This window comes from Narcine bancroftii, chromosome 3 (assembly GCF_036971445.1).
Source record: "Narcine bancroftii isolate sNarBan1 chromosome 3, sNarBan1.hap1, whole genome shotgun sequence".
Classification (NCBI taxonomy): Eukaryota; Metazoa; Chordata; class Chondrichthyes; order Torpediniformes; family Narcinidae; genus Narcine; species Narcine bancroftii.
In genome coordinates, this window is record NC_091471.1 from 252,089,043 (window position 1) to 252,109,955 (window position 20,913).

A 20,913-nucleotide genomic window follows, 5' to 3' on the forward strand; every position below is an offset into this window, starting at 1 on the left:
AAAGAGGATTAAAGCTGATATTGCCAAAGCTGCACTCTCGTCCATTGACGAGGATGTCCCATTCCAAGTGGAAACTGATGCCTCAGATTGTACCTTGGCAGGAACCCTTAATCAAAAGGGCAGACCTGTGGCATTCTTCTCCCGCACGTTACGCGAACCTGAACTAAAACATCCTGCCATTGAAAAAGAAGCCCAGGCTATCATTGAAGCTGTTCGCTTTTGGAGACACTTTCTAGCCGGCAGAAAATTTACCTTGGTCACTGATCAAAAATCTGTAGCCTACATGTTCAGTACTAAACACAAAAGTAAAATCAAAAACGATAAGATGGCATGCTGGCAAATAGAACTCTCAACTTACAATTATGAGATCCAGTACAGACCCGGCAGGTTAATTGATCCCTCTCATGCATTGTCAGGAGCTGCTGCCGGTGCTCAGCTTGAGGGGCTAAAGGAGATCCACAGCAGACTGTGCCACCCATGGATCACGAGATTCTTCCACTACATAAGGGCTAACAACCTTCCTTTCCTCCCTGGAAGAAGTCAGAAAACTGTCTGAAAGCTGTCCTGTTTGCGCAGAATGCAAACTGCAGTACTTTAAAGCTCCGGAGGCCACTCTCATCAAGGCAACCCAACCTTTTGAGAGGATTAGCTTGGATTTTAAAGGGCTGTTATCTTCCAACAACAAAAATATGTATTTCATTACTGTAATCGAAGAATATTCAAGGTTTCCCTTCGTGATACCCTGCCCTGATGTCTCGTCAGCGTCTGTCATTGAGGCAGTTGACAGAATTTTCAATGTGTTTGGTTTTCCCAATTACATTCATACAGAGGCTCAGCATTCATGAGCGCTGAGCTGCGCCAAGCCCTGCTACGAAAGGGGATTGCCACCAGTTGCACCACGAGCTACAACCCACAGGGCAATGGGCAGGTCAAAAGGGCTAATGCTACAGTCTATAAGACTGTTAACCTTACGTTAAAGACACATGGTTACCCTGTTACCGATGGCAGGAGGTGCTGCCTGAGGTGCTACATTCTATTCGGTTTTTACTGTGTACTGCAACAAATCAAACACCTCATGAAAGTATGTTTGCTTTTCCTAGGATATCAGGAACTGTGATGGATTGGTTTATCTGAGCCTGGGACTGTTTTGCAGAAGAGCCGCACTCGGACGCGTAAAACGGACCTAGTCCAACCAATTCAGCTACTGCATACTAACCCCAATTATGCCCATGTTAAATTCCCAGACAGGACACTGACACTGTACCCCTAAGGGATCTGGCCCCACCTGGTTCACCCCTTCCTGACACTCCTACTCAGAGTGAGCCTGAGAGATTCGACTCCCCCCTCCCCGCCCCCCCGCCCAGCCTGTGACCCATAGTGAGCATTTAGAGGCCCCACTGCAGACACTTTGTGCTCATGGTGAAGTAATGAACCATCCACAGAGAGTGGATGATTGCTTCTCAGGCTGGAGGCATGTAACTAACGGTGTGCCTCAGGGATTGGTGCTGGGACCATTGTTATTTGTCATCGATTATCAACAATCTGGATGATAATGTGGTCAATAGGATCAGTAAGTTTGCAGATGACACTAAGATTGGAGGCGCTGTGGACAGTGAGAAAAGCTTTCAATAGGTTGGCATAGTTGGGGTAGCGGTTAGCTACCCTTTAAAGCGCCAGTGATTGGGACTGGTCCGGGGTTCAAATCCTGCACTGTCTGTAAGGAGTTTGCATGTTCTCCCCGTGTCTGTGTGGGATTTCTCCAGGGGCTCTGGTTTCCTCCCACCATTGAAAATGTACCGGGGGTGTAGGTTAATGGGATGTAAATTGGGTGGCAGAGGGATCTGGACCAGCTAGAAAAATGGGCTGAAAAGAAACAGCAGATAATATTTAAAGCAGACAAGTGTGAAATAAAAACACAATGTTGGAGAAACCCATCAGGTCAAACTGTGCTTTATGTAGCAATGATAAAGATACAGAACCAACATTTTGGGCTTGAGCCCTTCATCAAAATATGAGGTATTGCATTTGGGAAGGATAAACCAAGATTGGACATACAGGGTAAATGGTCGGGCACTGAGGAGTGCGGTAGAACAGAGGGATCTGGGAATACAGATACATAGGTAAGGCAAGGTTTCCTCTGGATAGTGCCTGTTCTGCCTTGTGTCTCCTGCCGTGGCAGCTGGGGCTGGAGGGTGTGTCTGCTGACATCTGCTGGCCTGTAGCGGCAGCGCGGGTGACGGCAGGGTTTATAGGCCCTACACGTTCTATGATGTGCACATCAGCCAAAATTCCTACTTGCTGCAGCCAAGCAGGTACTTGGAGAGAGAAACTATAATAATAAACTTAATTGAATTAAATAAAGAGACAATCAATGCACAAGATAGATATAAATATTCACAGTAATCCTTGTACAAAGAAAAGTGATTTGCAGACAGTCCTTCTGTGGTGGTGGTCCCCAATCGGTGCAACAAGGGGAGATTCAAGAGTCTGATCAGTGTTGGCAAGAAACTATTCTTGAACCTTTGGTGTTGGTCTTCAGGTTTCTGTACCTTCTACCTGAAGATAGCAGTGAGAAGAGATTGTGACCAGGGTGATGAGAGTCCTTTTTATGTTGGCTGCCTCCTTGAGGCAGCGCCTTACACAGATGTCTGCAGTGGGTGGCAGGTTGGAGCCTGTGGTAGACCTGGCTGTGTTTGCAGCCTTCTGCCTTCATGGCACTGGAATTCCCAAACATTCACAGTCTGTGATGCAGCCAGGCAGGATACTTTCCTGTGGAGATTGGACAGGATAGAGACATCACCATCTCCAACAGGCAAAGACGTTTGGACCACACTGGCTGCGCTTGTCTCCCAGTGACTCCCGGATTTGTCTGTGGGCACTGGGACGGGGCGGCTCACTATGAGTAGCCACTGGAGGGGAAGGGGAGGGTAGGAGAGGGGAGTAAGAGATGAAGGAATGGAAGGGTAGTGGGTAGAGGAAGAGGAGAGGTGGGGACAATAAGGGAGGAAAGGGGAGGGGAACAGGGGGGGGAGGAGGGGAGGTGGAGGGTGGAGCAGGAGGAAGGGAAATGATGGGAGGAGGGGGAGGAGAGATGTCGAAGAGGGCTGGCAGGATTGAAGTAATCCCTTGTCTCCAGCTGCGGAATCCAATCCAGTGCCGGGCAGGGAGCAGCAGAATGCATTCTCTCCCAGATCTAGGCCAGCTTCGATGGGCTAAATGGCTTAGACGGGCCAGAGCCTCCCCACAGCCCTGCAGCATCCAGCCAAGATCAGGCCACTCACACCTCGGACCACAAGCAGGAGGCCACACAGCCCGTCATTTTTCTCCTACCCCGCGCCGCCAGCAAGGAAACCTGGCAGGGAACTGCCACTCCCGGAAGGGAATGTTCCCAGTGAAGAGGCTTCTCTTCAGGGCTGAGCCCCTACCCCTGTTGGATAGGTCCCTCTGGGCTTGAGGGGGGAGCAGGGAGAGTGGATAGCCAGGGATAACAGGGACCAGGGATAGGGAACTTGGTGGTGTGTGTGTGTGGGCGGGGGGGGGGAAGGGAGCCAGAGGGAGATGGGAGAGGGGAGCAGAGTAACTCTGAAATACAGCATAAGTTCTCCAAAGTCCAGCTGCAAAAATACATGTGAAACTTAAATATTTAATATAATAATATATATATGTATAAAAGCATTTTGATCTCCAGCTATTTTGTACCAGGCATGTGCATTGCCATTTCCTGCATCATCCTACCACCCAGTCTCACTGACCTAGCATATTCCTGCGGCAGTCTCTGCATCCCCTCAGCTGTGGGTTGTCCCTACACTGGGGATGCGAGGTGGGGAGCCATCTGATCCTTCGGCCACAGGACCCTCCAGCGTGGCATGATCAGAAGGGAACACTGCAGCCAGCAGTCCCCACCCAGCACAGCCCAGGGAAAGGGGAGAGGGAGAAGGCAGATGGTGGCAGAGAGGGGCAAGAGTTGGGAGGGAGAATGGGAGAGTGGGGTGAAAGGAGGGGAGGGGTAGGGCAGAGGAGATGAGGGAGAGAGAGAGGTAGGTTGGTCGAGGGGATGGAAGGTGGGGCGGTAAGGGATGGGAATTGGAGGGAGGTGATGGTAGGGGAGGCAAGGTGTGAGGGAGGGGAGGTGGCGAGAGGCAGGGGAGGGAGGTGGGTGCAGGGAGACACAGCTATCACTGGGGGGGGCTTGGGGTAGTGGGTTGGGGGGGTGGGCATGGGTGGGTTGGGAGTTGGGGTTCAACCACTGGGCCGATAGGATGAGGCGGGGGGGATCACTAACTGGGGGAGGGGAGGGATGTAGAAGGGAGGTCCCAGCACACACTACAGGGAAACATCTGTCTGAGCAGAGGCCAGCTCAGTGCCAACTGGGCATGGACACTGGAATGGGCAGTCCATTCCTATTGGTCAAGCCTGTCCTCCGACCTCATGGCCCTCGTCCTCCATGCTCAGAGGAAGATGATTTTCTTTGCGAGTTCCCGCTCGATGTCAGCAATCAAACTGTCAAAATCTTTCGTCCTCCCGCTGAGGCCGGACTCAAAATCCAGCTCCGCTTCACAGAACGGACTTCCACCATGTCCAGTGCTGGAAATTGGCCCACTGACTGACCTCTCCAAGGGTTGTGAACCATTATGTGCCTCCTCTGAGGGACATATCCCACCGTCTGACCCCTCTGAGGGGCATTTCCCACCGTCTGACCCCTCCGAGGGGCGTGTTCCTCTATATGAATCTTCTGAGGGCTGTGTCCTACTGTTTGACCTCTCCGAGGGTCGTGTCCCACTGTCTGACCCCTTTGAGGGGTATTTCTCATTGTTTAGCACCTCTGAGGGGTGCATCCCACTGTGTGACCCCTCCAAGGGCTGTGACCCACTGTCCAATCCCTCCAAGGGGCGCGTTGCCCTGTTTGACCCCTCCGAGGAGCATGTCCAGCCGTCTGACCCCTCCGAGGGGCTTGTCCCACTGTCTCGCCCCTCCGAGGGCTGCGCGCCACTGTCCGTTCCCTTTGTGAGTCCAAGCGACCCCGGGGAGTTGGAGCCCAGGAAGGGCAGTTGTATGCGATCATCCGTCTCCCCTCTGTTCTTCTGCCGCAGGTAACTGCGTCCGCAGCTGCTCCAGTCGCCAGCATGCCGGTAACGGGATGAGCTGGCTGATCGTCCCAAACGGGTCCGGCATACCACCTCCTCGGACGGGAGCACCGCTGCTGGTATCTGCTGTCTGGGACGCAAGCACTGATCCACCAACGTTTTTCGCTTCTCTCGGATCCGGTCACCTGAGGGCAAGAGGCAGGGACGAGAGGAGAATCACGAATGGTCAATTTGCAGGCGCAGTGACTATCGAGAAGGCAAATGGAACGTTGGCCTTCAATGCCAGAGGGATTGAATTTAGGAGAAGGGAGGTTATGCTGCAAATGTACAAGGCATTAGTGAGGCCGAATGTGGAGCACTGCATGCAGTTCTGATCTCCTTACTTGAGGAAGGATGGACTGGCTTTGGAGGCGGTGCAGAAGTTGATTCCAGAGAAGTTGATGAGGAGAGATTGTGTTGTCTGGGACTGTACTAATTTGGAATTTACAAGAATGAGAGGTCTTATAGGATGTATAAAATATGAAAGGCATAGATAAGATCGAGGTAGGTAAGTTGTTTCCATTGGTGGGGGCAACCAGAATGAGGGGAGCAGATTTAGGATGGAGATGAGGAGGAACTGATTTTCCCAGAGGGTGGTGAATCTGTGGAATTTGCTGCCCATTGAAGCAGTGGAGGCGACCTCAGTAAATATATTTAGGACAAGGTCAGATAGATTTTTACATAGTTTGGGAATTAAGGGGAATGGGGAAAAGGCAGGGAGGTAGAGATGAGCCTGTCCTCAGATCAGCTGTGATCTCATTGAACGGAGGAGCAGACTCGGCGGGCCAGATGGTCGGCTCCTGCTCCAATTTCTTACGTTCTTAAGACACCTGCCAATGTCACCAGTTTGAGTGTCCTGGGTTACATGGAAGGCACTATGGGCTCAGAGGTCCAATACTCCAACCCCTCAGTTTGTTTATATGTGTACATTATGTGCAGTTTTTGTTTATTCACTTTCTCTGACCCGCCGGAGAATATATGATGTCATGAACGTACTCTGACAATAAAACTGAAATTAGTGTAGGCTGGGAATGAGTTGAGTCAGGAGATGCAGGAGTTCAGATGCTGAGTCTTCATAGCATCTATACATTCATACAGTCCATAAGACAGGAGCAGAATTAGACCACTCAGCCCATCGAATCTGTCCCACTATTCACAGCTGATGTATTTTGACTTTCAAACTTCTCCACCTCACAACCTACGATGCCCTGGAGAACCCAACCATAAACTTACTGGGCCACAGCTGCAGCAGGTAGTGCAAAACCTCGATGTGCCTCTTGAAGTCCAGTGCACTGGCCAGTTCCTTGGAGTGGGAGAAGGAGCAGGAGCCGCCTTGCTGGGGGTTCTCCTGCTTCTGCCCGAGGAGCACGGGCCCAAAGCAGACAGCCAGGTTCTGACACGTCATCTTGTTGGACTCCTGGAGCGAGGCCACCAGGCTCAGGTGGTCAAGGAGTAGGGTCAGCGTGGCCTGAGGGGACAGCACACACACATTACAGAGAAGACTGTGATCACCTCCCTCCCCGAGTCTCCGTCGCAAACTGGCCATTCGCTGGAAAGGGACCACCCTCCACGTGGCTCTCAGCATTGGCATCATTGTTCCTGATATGGCTGGGGGGGGGGGGAGGGGCAGAAGGAGGAATGGGGAGAGAGGAGAGGCCCAAATTAGACCCCTGACCATCTAGCACAGCGGTAATGATCCAGTGCACAAGGCGGAAGCTGCCTCTGAAGGGCAGAGCTAGGAGCTGACTTGGGCTTCTGTTTGTCATTTGTCAGGTCAAATTTATTGTCATCTGACTGTACAAGTACAACCCGACGACACAGCATTCTCCAATCCTCAGTGCAAAACATGCAGACACCCAACCAGACAGAATACACACACAGACTAATAATGCATATGCAGTATTCATATTGTTACGAGCCTAGAGGTCTCCAAAAACCAGTAGCAATCGAAATTCACCAAGACAATGGTTACTTAAACAAAATTATTTTAATTTTCTTCATACACAATAAGATTAATATTTAACTTGTTACTGTTAACTTAACCCCTTCTAATTCTAAGTGCACTTATATGTAATGTTTATGTGTTCAGGAAAGTTCTTTTTCACTGTTCAATCATTCACTTTTCCCTTCTCCAAGTTTCACTGGTATCTGCAATTTTCCATACTGTGCACACGATTGAACAATTATGATCTTCACCAGGCTCTGTGCTTTAACTTAAGTTGCTACCATTCAGGAAGGTCTTAGTTGGTTTCGGAGAGTTCTTTGTTGTTCATTGGACGCACTGATCTCCTTCAATCAGCCACTGAGGTGTCTTGCTGAAGAAACTTGCCCCCCCCCCCACCTCCGTGGGCTTTTCCAAAAGATAATCTCTTCTTACAGGTTACCACAGAGAGTTTTTCTTTTTCCCCTATTTCAGGAGAAACACATTGACCAGCCACGCCCTCTGCAATTGACTAGAGGTTTAGAATAGGCTGAACTCAAGAACTCAATACCTGTCTTGAAATGGGGTCTTGTAGCAGGTCTGCAAACTTGCAGTCTTCACCACCAACTGCTGCAGTCAACCAACTGACTCTCTCTCTCTCTCTCTCTGTCCCCAAAGAATGGCATGTTTTTTTCCTCAGTTTGCAAAACCACATGATCCCTCCTAGAGCAGCCAGACCTCAACCAGAAACTTGGATTATTGACACCAGTTTAGCAATAAAAGATTAATCAGTTTCTGAGCCTGGACATCTGTTCCTTTAAAGACAATTGTTTATTTCAATTCCACAATATCAATCCAATTAAAACCTACTTGTGAAGTCTTCACAGGCATTCTTCATGATTTCTGGAAGGTCAATGGCAGACATAGTTCTTGCATTTCAAATGAGATGTCTTTTGTGAAATGTTAATGTCCCTTGTAGAAAGTAAAGATATACCTAAACCCCCACAATCTAACTTTATTCCTTAAGATACATTTTATTCCATAATTGTATTAACTCATTCCGTAACATTATATACAAATAAATACTGTTTCAGAGCTATGAGAGCCTCGGGTGGTCAGTCTGAGCAGTTCCTTTGGTTGTTCGCCATTCTCACAGCCTGTGGAAAGCTGTTCCTCATCCTGGTGGTGCAGGCTCTGATACTCCTGTATCTCTTCCCTGACGGGAGCTGCTGATAGATGCTGGGCGCAGGGCAGAAGGGTGTTCAATGATTTTGCACGCCCTCTTCAAACAACAATCTGGTAGGTCACGTTGATGGCGGGGGTGGGGGGGGCGGTGGGGGGGGGGGGGGTGGTGGGAAGACTCCAGTGATGATTTCTGCCAATCTTATGCTCCTGTGGATTGGCCTCTGATCCATTTCTCTGCAGCAACCGCACCGCATCATGATGTAGCCAGAACGCTCTCGATGGAGCTCCTGTGGAAGGTTGGCAGGAATGGCGGCCGGTAGCCTTGCTTGCTTCAGTCTTCTCAGGAAGTGCAGTTGTTGTTGCGCCTTATCAAGTCTCCCTCAGCTTCCGACACTCCTGAGAAAATAACCCAAGTTTGTCCAACCTCTGCCCGTAACTCATCTCCGTCTAAACCAGGCAACATCCTGGCAAACCTCTTTAGGCCCCTTTCCACTGCCTCCACCTCCATCCCGGAATAGGTTGACCAGGATTCAATAGTACAGAACATGTACTATTACACAAAATTGCCTTCTGCCTGTTGCTATTAGTGTTGCCCGGCGCCCCTTACAGAAAGAGAGAACAAGAAGCAGAAGAGAGTCCCTTTAGGGTCACTGAGCTCCCACAGCTGACTCCTGCTCAATTCATCGGCAACCCGAGCTCCAGATCCAACCCCCCCGACCTGATCAGGAAGTTATCAGGGCCCGAAGCCCTTCGGAAGCCCCTTTTGCCTCTTGTGAATCCCGGTTCTGTTAACTGATTCCCATGTGCCTATTTCCAGCAGCACGTGTGGGTCCCTGAACAATCTGCAGCCTGTATGGGTCCTTCAGCCGCTGGTCCCCAGCAGGGTCATCTCCTCTACTTCTCCTTCTCAACATTGGCGGGGGAGGGGGGGTGTGGGGGGAGGTGTCTCCTCTTTTCTGATGCCCTGCTGCTTCTGCGGAGTCTGTAACCCCTCGTGGCTGCTGCCTGAGCACAGTCGCTGCCACCTTGGACACAGACCTCAGGGGTTGCAGTATTTTACTCACAAGCACCATTGGCTCCTTTAACCAGCTGTTTAAAGCCTGTACGGAGCCTCCAGCATTAGGACTGGGCAGTTAAACCCCTTGGAGTAGCACCACATCTCCGTTCTCTGGGGTCCATACCAGCGATACCAGTTTAGCAGTGCTGCCAATATGGACTCAGTACTCCAGATGTGGCCTTAGCAAAGTTTTATCCAGCTGCCCAATGAAGCCAAGTACAGCCAACACCTTCTTCATCACTCATATCTTTGGCGCATTGCCACGAGATCCATTTCCCTGGAACCTGTTCTTTCCCTTGTGGCCACCCACTTCGACCACAGTCTCCCACTCACCAATACTCCAGAAGTGACCAACCAACCCGGGTGCCCCTCCCCCCAGAGTGCGAGAGGAAACCCACACGGTCACAATGCAAACGCCACTGGAGGTCGGGACTGTGCCAGATGGCAGCAGCACTACCTGCTGTATCCCGCTCTGCCCTGCTCTGTCAGGGACCTGGAGGATGGCTGGAGGGGAGTAGTTCTGGCATCCTCACTAACCCTCACCCCAAGGCCACCAGGCAGCAGGGTAGTCACTGCTGGTATGGGGGGAAGCAAGAGCCATCATGTGCATAGAAAGTTCCCATAGCAATGTGACCACAGCCAGATAAACACTGGTCAATGAAGAGTTGGCTTCCTGAACACTTGGATCTATTTTATGGGCTGTGAGCTGCTGATCATGAAAATCACCTTAATATTTTCCTATCACGCACCCTTTTTGTAAAGATATAACCTCTTTTTGTGATTTCCTGTCATATTTTAAGTCTTCTTCAAGTAGACAAAACCATGTCATTGAACATGCAATATGTCATTGAAAATTCATTTTCGGCATTCGCACTCGGATGTCTTCCCTGCTGATCCTGGTGCGTGATGAACATGGTGAATGGTTTCACCAGGACATTGCGACTGGAATCCATCAATTGTTGGACGCTGACACAGGAGGCATCAGATGCTGAGTACAAATGAAAATCAACGGCAAAACATTTTTTAGGTCAGTTGAACTAACACAATGTGTCAGCATCGTTATGTGATTAAACATATTAAATTCAATAAAAGTTCATTTAATATTTCTCCTACTTCCTATGTGATGCAGCATATCTGAAATTATCTTTGTTTTCAGCTTGAAATTGTCCCAATTTTTTGGTCAGGAAGCAAACCTTTTGGGGAAAAAAAATTGCTGTCTAGTATAATTGGTCGTATATTTTAACTCTGCCTGGGGCTTCCTACAGAGAGCACAATGGGAGTTTAATGTCTCCTCTGGAAGACGAAAATGTTTGCTATTGAAGCTCTCAGTCTCAGCTCGGCAACTTTTCTGATCGCCTCTGGGACACGTAATCTGCTGGCTCAGACTCCGCACTGGATCTGAAGGATAGTCTGACTTGTTCATTCCCAGTTCTCTCCCAGCCTATCGAGTTCACCTCTTTGAGGCCAGTACTCGCCATCTTGCAGTCTGGAAAATAACATCATCACTGACTACATTTTCCAATTTCCCCTCCCAATTCAAATGAAATCATAGCTTAAAATGGAATGCGATGTTGTGAACCATAGTTGGCAGGCTCACAACACTCTCCACACATGTGAAAACTGTGAGGGAGAATTAAACCAAGCTTTGCATGAGATTGGGAACCTCCTCAATAGTCAGGAAAGCACAGCAGTGCCTACACTTCCTCAGGAGGTTGAGAAGGGCAAGGACACCAGCCCCTGGCTTCACAACATTTTACAGGAGAACAACTGAGCGTCCTGTCTGGCTGCGTCATTGTGTGGGATGATAACTTCGGACCTGAAGTCAATACAGGGGCTCATCAAAAAAAGTCAAGCAGATCACTGGAGACTCCCTTTTGACGACATCTTCCGGGAACAAGGGCTCAGAGAATTACAGAGGGCCCTTTCCACCCAGCACACAGGATCTTTGACCCACTACCATCAGGAATGAGGTGGAGGGGAGAGGGGGATGGAGGGAGGGGGGAGGAGAAAGGGAGGGGAGAGGGGGACGCGGGGGAGAGGGGGACACGGGTGGGGGAGAAAGGGACAATAAGAGAACCCCCCACCCAACAAACTCAGCGGCCAAACAGTAAATCTCAACCTTTTCTTGGCTGTGACCCCCCTTGGACCCACCTCCCTGTGAGGCAGTCGTTCAGTTGGTTTCTTCCATATTTCACTCCTAATGACTACATAAAAAACAAATACTATTTTATGATTTCAGTCTGAGGCCCCTATGGGTCCTGTATATGTTGACTGGCTGGTGTAGACTCTGTTTTGGGACTGGTAGTTGTGAGGCCGGATCCAGCTATGATGGGGGTGATGGGCTGGGGAGGGAAGGGAATGGGAATGTCAGGATCGTGGGACATCTTGACCCAGTCGGATTGAGGTCACATTACCTTCTCAGCTTGAGGGAGGCAGTCAAGCAGGGCCACGGTGTTCACGGAGCAGAGACTGGCATCGGGCACCCCGTTGGAAATCTTCAGGGGCTTTGTGGTTGTGGCCTCCAGCACCACGTCGTACAGGGTCCTCGTGATGAGGGGAGATGGCAGCTCCCGCAGGTAGTCCTTGAGAATGCCTGTGGATGCGGCAGAGAGAGGGAGTCATCAAAGCCAGTAGACTGCCCCTGACGGAGAGACGCAACCTCGGTGAGTTGGGCACTCCGTTCTTCCCACTGTTGCGGGGTCTTTGTTCGCCCAAGGCTGAGCATACAAACCAAATTAGTTCAGATCTCATCTTGTGTAAAACACAAAAGTCTTCTGATATTGAAATGAAAACTCAAGGCTGAAGAAACTCAGCAGGTCAAACAGTTGGCTCAATATGCAAAGATAAAGTTAGCTCGGCTTTTTAAATTTTTTTTCAAATTTAGATATACAGTACATTAACAGGCTATTTTGGCCCACAAGTCCATGTTGCCCAATTTACACCTAATTAACCTACATCCCCGGTACGATTCAAACGGTAGGAGGAAACAGGAGCCCCTGGGAAAAACTGTCTGTGGACTGTACTCATCACGTAAAACTTTGGAATCAGTTCAGGTTACTTGAAATGATGGGGCAGCAGGGTAAGGAGTTGGCACGCGAGGACAGGCATATCCGTTGGAGCTTGGACGAGTGAGGGGGGAACACGACTGCGACAGGTGATCATGTAGGGTCCTCACAACATGGACAGAACATTGAATTCCACAGTCTGCAGGGAGCACAACACCGGTCTTACCAAGTAAAGCACAAAGGTCTGCAGACGCTGTGATTGCAGGAAAAACTCAGGAGGGAATCAGCCGGTTTCACAGCATCCACAGGAGGTATAGATATATTACTGACGTTTTGGCTCTGAGCCCTTCCTCAAGGAATAAGCAAAGAAGAGGAAAGGTTTCAGAATTAAGACTGAAGACCAGCCGGTGAGGGAGGGTGGGGGGGGGGGGGGAAGCAGTCCAGGCCAACAAAAGGAGTTAAATGGATCTGAAGAGAGGTGAGAATTGATTTTGGCTCTGTGGATGCTGCAAGACTGGCTGAGTACCTTCAGAATTTGTGTGTGTTTTTAATCAATATTACTAAACCCACCTGCCTGCACGTAGACCATATCCCTCCTTCTGTCTGTCTAAATGCCCCTTAAATGTGGCAGCCACATCTGCTTCTTCTAACTCTCCTCCCACACATTCCAGGCATCATCACCTCTGTGTAGAAGAACTTGCCATACACACCTCCTTGACAGTGAGGGAGGCAGAGTTTAAATCTGTGCCTTCTTGTAGAAAGGAGACTATCTACCCTTTCAATTCTCAGAATTTTATAAACATACCAGCCTTTCAGGTCCACCTGCTCTAGAGATCATATCCAATTTGTCCAAGCTCTCCTTGTACCCAGTAGTCTCTAATCTAGGCAACGTCGTCAACCCTGGGAAATTTCTCCAGAGGTGTGGTGGAAAGTGTGCCAACCAGCTGCATCATGGTCTAGTCTGGGGAACACCAATACCCCTGAGCAAAAAGCCCTGCAAAAGGGAGTGGACAGAGCCCAGGACGTCACAGGCAAAACCCACTATCGAAAACTTCTATAGCAAGCGCTGCCATTGGAGGGCAGTAGCCCCAAGAATCCACATCACCCAGCGCACGGTCTGTTCTCACTGTGACCATCAGGAAAGAGGTATCGGCGCCACAAGACTCACACCACCAGGTTCAAGAACAGCTGCCACCATCAGACTCTTCAACAACAAAATCAATCAGGGACTCATTTAAGGACTCTTGTGCATTTGATTGATTTTTTTTCCCTCTGTATTGCACAATGTTTGTTTAGATTTCTTTATTTATTTACATCCATAGATCGAGTCAGTTTTTACTACTTATAGGTGGTAATTCTGCCACACTTGCAGGAAAAGGACATACACATTAAAGGGTAGACATTTGAGGATTGCAGTGGAACAAAGGGATTTAGGAGTCAAGGTACGTAATTCTCTGAAAGTTGAATAGGGTGGTGAAGAAGGCATTTAATGTGTTGCCTTTCATAAATCAGAGTATAGAACACAGGAGTTGGGATGTTATGTTGAAATTATATAAGGCATTGGTGAGGCCAAATTTGGAATATTGTGTGTAGTTTTGGTTGCCGAATTACAGGAAGGATATAAACAGAATAGAAAGACTGCAGAGGAGGTTTACAAGAATGTTGCCAGGGTTTCAGGGTTTGAGTTGTAGGGAAAGGTTGAGCAGGCTGGGACTTTATTCCCTGGAGCATGGAAGGTTGAGGGGTGATTTGATAGAGGTATTAAAAATAGAGTCAATGTGGATAGGCTTTTTCCACCCAGACAGGAGGAGATTCAAACAAGAGGGTTGAGAGTAAAAGGGGAAAGGTTTAAAGGAAACGTGAGGGGGAATTTCTTCACGCAGAGGGTGGTGGGGGTATGGAATGAACTTCCGGCAGAGGTGGTAGATTGATGTTAATATTCAAGGAAAGGTTGGATAGATATATGGACGGGAGAGATGTGGAGGGTTATGGGCCAAATGTGGGTCAGTGGGACTAGGTGGGAGATGATGTTTGGCACAGACTAGTAGGGCCAAACTGGCCTGTTTCTGTGCTGTAAGTGGTTATATAATGTCAGGTATGTACTCTGACAATAAACCTAAATCCTGGTGAACCTCCTGTACCATTTCCATCCTTCCTACAGAGTGGCAAACAGCTCTGCACACAGTCCTTTAAATGCAGTCGATCCAAAGTTTTATACAACATGACATCCTGACTTTGGATGTGGAGACGACTCTCTGTGGTAGAATCTCAAACTATAAGGTCACGGTTTGCCCATTTAAGAAAGCGACGAAGCAACACCTTTTCTTCAGAAGGACACGAGTCTTTGGAAGTCTCTCGGGCAGAAGGAGAGTGTGAAAGTGTTAAGGCAGATGTTCATATCTGATAAGCAAGGGGCGAAAGGTCACTGTGGGGAGATGGGAAGGCAGAATTGAGGTGTCATTCAGACTAACCATGGGGTTGTGAAATGGAGGAGCTCAGATTCCTTCAAACCGCACTGGCCACATTGGTGAACTACGGAGGGTCGTGTGACCCTGTCCGGTGGGAACATGGTCGGAAACCACCACGTCTGTTAATCAAGGTCAAAATCACTCACAGTGAGCACACATCTCATTCGAAACATACTGGGGGTTGTAGGGTAATTGGGTGGCATGGGGTCATGGGCTGAAATGACCTGTTACCGTGTTGTTATGTCTAATTTTAAAAATGTAAATAATATTCTCAAGGACAATTAGGGACAGACAATACATGCTGGAAAATACAGATCCTGATCTGTTCAAAGGTGGCCCCAACACATTTCCACCTGCTGGTCAGTTCTACCCAGAATTTCCTGCACCCCAGTTTCATCCTTCCCCCTTTGTTTCCATTTGTACCAGGGGCATGTTTAAGACCATCAGGAGAATTCTCACAAACACAGCAGTTGTTACAGGCAGGAATAGTAGAAGGAGATCCAAAAAGGGCCGAATTACGGACCAGCAAAGGGTGGGGGGGGGGTCTCCATCGAGCTAGACCAGGAACAACACGCCGAATGGCCATGTCTTGGCACAGTGATTTGTGCAGGCATTAAGCACCCTGTAATGATACTGGGCTGTGCAGAAAGGTGTCACTTGTGGCACACCATCCATGCCCACCACTCTGGCTTCCTGAATGCCACAGGGCGAGGGTCAGAGAGCAGTTCACCTCACCTGTAATGACATTGATGTCGGGGTAGATTTCCTCAGAGAGCTCCACAGAGGAACTGTCCCGTTCGAAGGAATCCCGCAGCTCTTTCTTAATGGCAGCTGATCCACAGAGACGGTACAGACCCACGGCCTGGGACATCCATTTAATCAGACATGAGTCGCACACAATAAAAGGAGATTAATCCAGGTGCAATCGAAAAAACACCATCTAATTTTCAAACAAACTGGAACTACTGAATCTCAGAGGTAGCCCCAGGCCTGAGCGAGACGGAGCCAGGTGCTCAATCCAATCAGGCCACTGGGTCGTTCCTGAGCACCCATGGCCAATCTAACATCTTGCCCACAGGGGAGACAGCAAAGTTGTGGTCAACGGCCACCCTAAATAAATGGGGCTTGTAATGTCCCGAGAGATCCCTGGAGCCTCCCATAGATCTCCTTGCTTTCTTCATCATGGGTCTGCTGGGAATGAAACTGCTGTGCTGCATGGATTGGCCAACAGGGGGCGAGATAGACAGCAGAATCAGCCAATCACTCACTAGCTCAGCCCAAGGGACTCGGCCTTGATGGGACACACCCACTTCAGCTTCGGACAAATCTGCCCACACTGGTCACTGGCCACATCCCACTTCCCCGTCACATTGTCCACATCGGTCACTGCCCTCACTGGTCACCGCACCCACCCCCTGCCTGCCCTCTGGTCACTGCCCACATCCCACTGCCCCTGTCCCATTCTCCCCCACCCCCTGCCCAAGCTGGTTACTCTCTCGTCCGCACTCCCTGCCCACTGTTTCCCTGACTAACTGCTCCTGCCTTCCTTTTCCAGTGTATACTCCCCACCTGGCTCTGACCCTGCTCTGCTCCAACCTTCCCTCCCAAGCCATGCCCCAGTATCATCTGCCCACCACACCCACACTGCCACCCTATCCAATGCCAACAAATCCCAGATCCCTTCTTCCCCATGGACTGCCCCAAGCACCACACAGCCTCACCTTTAGGCCTCGTTTCTCGATCTCAGACACACACTTCTGGATCAGTAGGGGTACGCTGACCCCAGAACGCTCCCGTTCCACCAACTCCTTGAGTTCCATCCGGAAGACCCTGGGCTCCCGATGTTCGTCAGTGCAGCAGGCTGAGATATCCCGTGCCTCCACCAGCGACACCTTCATGTAGAGGATCCCGCGGGGTTCCAATTGCATGGCAAGTTGGTGTGAACGTGCTCCTTCCAGGGAACACACAATGAACATTCTCATTAGGTTTACACAACCTGGGACAATTAATCTGTCAGAGATCACGACTGTTATAATCCATTGGGAATCTATAAATCCGTGTCAATGATCCAGAGTCTAGGGTTCAAATCCCACCCCAGCTGGATCTCTGAGCAATTATAACATCCACAATGGAGCCCATGAAACTTATCTTGTTGTAAAACCCTTGTGGTTCACTGATATCTGTAGATAGGAGACTTTCACCCAGTCTGCCTGACATGTCTCTAGATCAGTGGATCTAAACCTTTTTCTTTCCACTCACATATACCACTTTAAGTAATCCCTATCCCATCAGTGTTCTGTGATTAGTAAGGGATTGCTTAAGGTGGTGTGTGAGTGGGAATGGAAGGTTGAGAATTGCTGCTCCAGACCCAATTGTTACTGAAATATTTTGCTTGAGAAAAATTGTCATTGGCCATTTCCTTTGGAGTTCTGAAAATGTGCACGTAACGAGTCAATGAGGTATGATTAAAACAGTGATTTTCAAACTTTTTCTTTCCACCCACATACCACCTTAAGCAATCCCTTACTAATCGCAGAGCACCTATAGCATAGGGAATACTTAAAGTGGTATGTGAGTAGAAAGAAAAAGGTTGAAAAACACTGCTCCCTTCGGCCCTCAATGTTGTGCTGACCTACATATTCCTACCAAAAAAAATCTAAACCCTTCCTACCTTGTAACTTTCTACTTTTCTTTCATCGATATGTCTAAGAGACTCTTAAATGCCCTGAATGTTCCAGCATCCACCACTACCTCTGGCAAGGCATTCCAGGTACCCACAACACTCTGTTTAAAAAAAAAATACTCCTGATGTCTTCCCTAAACTTCCCTCCCTTCACTTGGTACATATGTCCTCTGGTGTTTGCTATTCCCACCCTGGATAAAGGAACTGGTTGTCCACCCTATTTCTGCCTCTCAGAATCTTGTAGACCTCGATCAATTTTCCTCTTATTCTTCTTCACTCCAGAGAGAAAAGTCCCAGCTCTGCTAACCTTGCCTCATAAGACTTATTTTCCAATCCAGGCAACATCCTGGTAAATCTCCTCTGCGCCCTCTCCAGAGCTTCCACATCCTTCCTATAATGAGGTGACCAGAACTGAACATAATACTCTTAACATGGTCTCACCAGAGATTTGAAGAGCTGCAACATAACTTCTCAGCTCTTGAATGCAATCCCCCTATTAATGAAGTGCAGCAACCAAGAAAAATGTATGGATTTGGACCCCTTGGTCCCTCCACACTGTTAAGTATCCGACCATTAACCCTGTACTGATTTTACCTTCCAAAATGCATCACCTCACATTTGTCTGGATTGAACTCCACCTGCCACTTTTCCACCCAACTCTGCATCCTGCCTATATCCTTTTGTAAACTATGACAACATTCAGCTCCATCCACAACTCTTCCAAACTTCATATCGTACACAAACACCTTCTGTCTCTAACCACTATGCCACACTTATATCTTTGCTATATAAAGGTCACTGTTTGACTTGTGGAGTTTCTCCAGCTTTCCGTTTTTACTTTAACTATCATGGTGTCTGCAATCTTTCATGTTTTACTCCCATCCATTTGGCTGAGAAGGTAGTTGGTTAAGTATTGAAGATAACACCTAACTTGGCGGTGTAGTGGACAGTGAAGGTTGTCCAAGATTATAACAGGATTGATATCAACTGGAAAAGTGGGCAAAGTAATGGCAGATGGCATTTAACTTAATTAAATATAAAATGATGCATTTTGGGAAGTTAAACCAGGACACGGCAGGGCCTTAGAGATTGTGGTAGAATAGGGACCCAAGAGTATGTACATATAGTGGTAGACAGGATGTTTGGTGCACTTGCCTTTGTCAGTCAGGGCACAAGGTTGGGATAGTGCAAAAGGTTGTTGTCGGTTCCAAAAGGATACAGACAGGATGCAGAGTTGGGCAGACTGAGTTCAAGAGAGGTCAAGGCCAAGTTGTTTTTTCTTTCCACCCAAGAGTTGTGGGTGTCTGGAATGTCTTACCAGGCATGGTGGTGGAGGCAAAAAAATTAGGCCATATATGAGATTCTGACAGGCAAGTGGATGAAATAATGTTCTTTATCAACTACAGTTTGGAATTTAACACCATCATCCCCTCAAAACTGATCAGCAAACTCAAAGACCTGGGAGATAACACCCCACTGTGTAATTGGATCATAGATTTCCTCACCTCCAGATCACAATCAGTAAAAATTGGTAAGAACATCTCTTCCACAATCTCCATCAGTACTGGACCACCACAGGGCTGTGTTTTTAGCCCCCTGCTCTATTCACTTTACACCTACGTCTATGTGGCTCGGTACAACAATAACACCATCTACAAATTTGCCGATGATACCATGGTAGTGGGTTGTATCAAGGAAGGGGATGAGTCCACGAAAAGTTGGCTGAATGGTGCACCAACAACAACCTTGCCCTCAATGTCACCAAAACTAAGGAGCTGATAGTTGACTTCAGAAAGGGAAAATCAGAGGTTTACAATCCAGTGATAATTGGGGGATCAGAGGTGGAGAGGGTGAGTAAATTTAAGTTCCTAGGAGTCACTATCTCAGAGGATATTTTCTGAACCCAACACACCAATGGCATCATAAAGAAAGTGAGTCAGTGTTTCAACTTCCTCAGGAGTTTGCGGAGGTTTGGTCTGACATCAGAAACCCTGGCAAATTTCTGCACAGGTGTGGTGGAAAGTGCTATTGAGAACATCTACAGTGAATGTTGCGTCGGAGGGCAACATCAATAATCAGACCCATACCACCCAGCACACCTTCTCACTGCTACCATCAGGAAAGAGGTCTTGGTGTCACAAGACTTGCACAACCAGGTTCAGGATCGGCTGGTCCCCCTCCACCATCAGATGCCTCAACGACAAACTCAATCAGGAACTCATTTAAGGACTCTGGCTTATGCACTTCACTGATTTTCCTTTGTTCTCTCTGTATTGGAGCTTGTTTACATTCGTTATCTGTTTACATGTTTTACACTGTGTACAGTTTACTTTTTGCACTATCAATTAGTGGTAATTTTGCCTCACCCGCAGGGAAAGGAATCTCAGGGTTGTATGTGATTGGACAATAGAGGGTTACAATGTAGGAAGGGTTTAGTTTTTTTTGTAGGAAATATAAACCATATCTGATTACATAAAAGACCCACTGTTTCCCCCAAAAAAGATGAGTAACGCTGACAGTGATCATCGTAGCTCATTGGCATCACCGTCATCCTATCCTATCGTGCCCGTGTCATTAAATTGTTCACTCACCGACCGAGCACTCACGACACTCTAGGGGAGAGGCCCTACACTGGTATCACCGTCATCCTATCGTTGGGGGCTGATGGCCGGCTGTCGGCAGGAGGGGGAGGGGGAGGGTGGACCGGAGCAGCGGGATCAGTGTCATGAGACTCTCCCGGCGGCTTGCTGTCAGTCCCTGCACTGGTCCCGCTCCCTCCCCCAACTGCGTGCCGCCAATCCCCACACCGATCCCCCAGCCCCGCTCCCCGTCCCCACCCCCCCCAACAGCCCACTACCAGTCTCCACACCGATCCCATCGCCCCACACTCCCCCTGACAGCCCGTCACCAGTTCCCACACTGATCCTATCACCCCACTCCCCCCCACCCCCCGACAGCCTGTGGGTCTGAAATGCCATCAAACGCGGTAGGTTGGGACAACATGGAATGTTCTATGAACCCGCTCCAGCTCGTAGCTGTGAGGATTGGAGGTAAGGAAGCGTTTCCACGTGGAAGGGGGCTGAATGTTCAGGGAACCAGGGCAATGAACTCTGAACATTGAGTAATGTGTCTTGCAGTGTTTTTAACAGGGGACACAGCAAAGCCTTGTTTTCTTTCCACCTCACGTAACAAATATTTTTATGTCGTCAGTAGAACCAAAACTTGACAGCTTCACAGGAAGGGGGGGGGCCATAAACTTTGAGCAGAGTCCCATAAGAATAATGGGAGCAGGAGTCGGCCATGCGGCCCATCGAGTCTGTTCTATTCAGGGAGATCATGGCTGATCTGACAATAGGCTCATCTCCATCTACCTGCCTTTTCCCCATCCCTTAATTCCCCTCCTAAAGCATCCCAAGTATAGGGATTGGAAGGTGCCGGATAAGTATATCTTCCGGTTGCTTGAGAGTGTGA

At 48.8% G+C, this 20,913-nt stretch overlaps 1 protein-coding gene across 2 annotated transcripts in view; it reads right to left on the reverse strand.

Moving 5' to 3' along the window:
• Nucleotides 1–1,934: 1,934 nt before the first annotated feature.
• The window catches only part of LOC138758538 (rho GTPase-activating protein SYDE2-like), a 65,591-nt gene continuing 46,612 nt past the window's right edge, over nucleotides 1,935–20,913 (reverse strand). Inside the window, exons 4-8 of one of the 2 annotated variants that reach the window (XM_069927577.1) lie at nucleotides 16,481–16,710; nucleotides 15,495–15,621; nucleotides 11,701–11,879; nucleotides 6,357–6,591; nucleotides 1,935–2,769 (exon numbers count right to left, since the gene is read on the reverse strand). In XM_069927577.1, the coding sequence (XP_069783678.1) occupies nucleotides 2,735–2,769; nucleotides 6,357–6,591; nucleotides 11,701–11,879; nucleotides 15,495–15,621; nucleotides 16,481–16,710 (806 nt within the window). In that variant the 3' untranslated portion in view covers nucleotides 1,935–2,734. Of the gene's footprint in view, nucleotides 5,270–6,356; nucleotides 6,592–11,700; nucleotides 11,880–15,494; nucleotides 15,622–16,480; nucleotides 16,711–20,913 lie in introns of both variants that reach the window. The other variant, XM_069927576.1, reaches the window with a different exon arrangement.